This window comes from Tachyglossus aculeatus (assembly GCF_015852505.1).
Source record: "Tachyglossus aculeatus isolate mTacAcu1 chromosome 12 unlocalized genomic scaffold, mTacAcu1.pri SUPER_6_unloc_2, whole genome shotgun sequence".
Lineage (NCBI taxonomy): Eukaryota > Metazoa > Chordata > Mammalia > Monotremata > Tachyglossidae > Tachyglossus > Tachyglossus aculeatus.
Window position 1 is genome coordinate 7,109,921 of NW_024044829.1, and position 3,174 is coordinate 7,113,094.

General features: G+C 41.9%; 1 protein-coding gene across 1 annotated transcript; it reads right to left on the reverse strand.

Moving 5' to 3' along the window:
- Positions 1–1,930: 1,930 nt before the first annotated feature.
- On the reverse strand, positions 1,931–2,872 carry LOC119921257 (olfactory receptor 4C46-like). The gene has a single exon (XM_038741579.1). The coding sequence runs from the start codon at positions 2,858–2,860 to the stop codon at positions 1,931–1,933; it is 930 nt and encodes a 309-aa protein (XP_038597507.1). The 5' UTR covers positions 2,861–2,872.
- Between the last annotated feature and the right edge of the window lie 302 nt (positions 2,873–3,174).

The following is a 3,174-nucleotide window of genomic DNA, read 5'->3' on the forward strand; positions in this document are numbered from 1 at the left end:
TACTAGGCCATGCTGTTTCTGAGCCATTCCAAGTCTACAAAGAGCTAGGCCATTAGTTCTTCCCAGAGTTTCACGGTGTTGGTTGGGGTAATTAATTCTCACCCGACTCGCACTTACGTAGACTACTGTCATCTAGGATGAGGCGTTGCACCAGGAGAGGCATTCTTCATTTTTGAGCAATACTATGAAGTATCATCATCAATCGTATTTACTGAGTGCTTACTATGTGCAGAGCACTGTACTAAGCGCTTGGGAAGTACAAATTGGCAACATATAGAGACAGTCCCTACCCAACAGTGGGCTCACAGTCTAAAAGTATGATGGGAAGCCTCAATGCCCAGGTCATCACCCCCAGATAGAGCCACAATGTCCCTCTGAACTGCTTCTAGGCCTGATTAATCGAATGCTTAATAACTTCTTGGGTCTTTGTCTGTGAAGGCACTTGTAACCAATACATTCTCTATCAGGTCTCTTGTGTCACTGAGAAAAAGGTAAACACTGACAGATTTGTCCCATTCCCTGATCTTCCCTCGGAACAATAAGCACCTCTGTCTTTTCCTTTTCTCTCTTTTTTTTGTAAATGGTATTTGTTAAGTGCTTACTATGTTCCAGGTACTGTAGTAAGTGGTGAGATGGATACAACATAATCAAGTTGGATACAGTCCCTGTCCCTAATGGGGCCTAAAGCCTTAATCCCCATTTTACAGATGAGGGAAGTGATTTGCCCAAGGTCCCACAGAAGATAAGAGCGAGGAGCTGTGATAAGAACTCGGTTCCTCTGATTCCCAGGACTGCATTCTTTCCAGAGAGTCGTGTTGCTTCTCACAGTGGATCCAGACTGGTCCGTAACAACTCTCATTTTCAGGAGCAGATGCAGACGTATGCAAACATTGATTCTTCACATGGGACACTGACATATTTAAGCAGCTTTCTTTGGGCTGGAATAGTTTACCAAGCAGTCCCAATACCTCTGATTTGATCCTGGTCTCCTCCAAGTTGTTTTTGCTTTCTGATTTGCTAAATCTAGTGCAGAATCAATGAATGAAAGGACACTTTGACTGCCTTCATAGCTAAGCATCATAATATGGATTTGGAATGTTATCACAGATCATTTTTCCCAATATTGTCCCTCTCCCTATTGTTTATTGGAGAAAAAGTTAGCATTGGTTTGTTTTGAAATTCACAAGGAGTTACCATCTTCTATTTTCTGCTTCGCAGGAATCAAATTAGGGAACACCACATTCTACTGTTAATGACTATGATATGTCTGGTACAATGTGATATTCAATGGAGCTATAGGAAAAAGACAACACTCTGTTGCTAAAGAAACATTTATTTTATTCTTTAAACTAGAACAGGTCTGACTGCACTATTGAGCAGGCTACTCTCATTTCTCCTCATTTGAGATGAGAGAAGGATAAAAAGATAAATGAAAGCAGCTGTAGCAGGAGAAAAATCAGCCTCTTAACCTGTAAAGGTTGCTAAATAAGCTGAAGTGAGGATGAATACCTCTACAGCTAAGAAACTCTTTAGTAGTTCATGTAGTGGTATTTCTTGAGCGCCTACTGAATGCAATATTCATTCACTCAATCAAATTTATTGAGCACTTACCGTGTGCAGAGCACTGTAATAAGCACTTGGAAAGTATGATTCGTCAACAGATAGAGACAATCCCTGCCCAGGAACGGGCTCACAGTCTAGAAGGGGGAGATAGAAAAACAAAGCAAGTAGACAGGCATCGATACCATCAAAATAGAAATCAAAATAGCAATAAACTGTAACAAGCTCTTAGGAAATACAACAGACATATAAGAAATGAGCTCCACTGAGCTTTGAATGCCCTATACATTTTTCCTAAAAATGTTACCTGAAATCCATGCTTGTCACTTCCTTCACTTGGACAAATTTCACCATTTTCACAGGGTGTTGCCTATTTATCTTCAGAAGTCACTTTTCTGCTCCATAGTTTCCTGATGGCATTTTTCATCTGGACATTTCTCAGGGTGTAGATGAGGGGGTTTAGCATAGGGGTTATCATAGTGTAAAATACTGCAATAGCTTTATCCATGGGGAAGGTGGAGGCAGGCCGCATATACATAAATATACAAGGAACAAAGAACAGGATAACGACGATGATGTGGGAGACGCAGGTTGAGAGCGCTTTGCGCCTACCTTCTTTACTGTGTGTTTTCAGGGAGCGCAGGATCATGACATAGGAAATCATCAACATGACAAAATTCAATAGACATAGAAACCCACTGTTGGCGGCTACAAAGAGGCCGAGGGTGTGGGTGTCCATGCAGGCAAGGTTCAGCAAAGGGTTCAAATCACACAGGAAGTGATCGATGATGTTGGGGCCACAGAAGGGTAAATCGACCATGAAGAGAATCTGGATGGTCGCGTGCACCAGGCCTCCTGTCCAGATGACGCCCACCAGCACACCACACACACTCTGGTTCATGATGGTCGTGTAATGCAGCGGCTTACATATTGCCACGTAACGGTCATAGGCCATCACCGTGAGGAGAATAATTTCAGCCCCGCCAAAAAAATGCACTCCAAAGATCTGAGTCATACAGCCTTTGAAATAGATGATTTTTTCCTCACAGAGAGAGTCGATGATCAGTTTAGGTGTGGTGATTGAAGAATAGCAGGCATCAATAAACGACAAATACACCAGAAAGAAATACATGGGGGAGTCCAGAGTCTTACTGGTGGTTATGGTTATCACAGTGATCAGATTTCCCACCATGGTGATGATGTAGATGATTACAAAGACAACAAAGATGACCTTCTGCATCCTTGGATTTGGTGTTAGTCCCAATAGAATAAATTCTGTCACATTGTTTTTATTACCCATCAACTCAGGATAGTAGATGAGGGCACAGGTGAGAGCTGCAGATTCTGTATAGAAAATGATGATCCTCATTAGTTTTGCTTTGAAACAATCAAGTAACAGAACTCAAAGTACTACATCTATATCATCTTGCCAATTTTCTCCAAACCCCAGGGCAGGATGGGAAAGTATTTACTGTACTCAATTCACACAGTGGGAATTGAAGCAGATTATGTTAATTTACCTCCTCAGTTCTCAAGGACAATTACTCTCCCCCACTTCAAAGACTCATTGAAGGTACATCTCCTTTAAGGGGCCTTCCCTGATTAAGTCCCCCT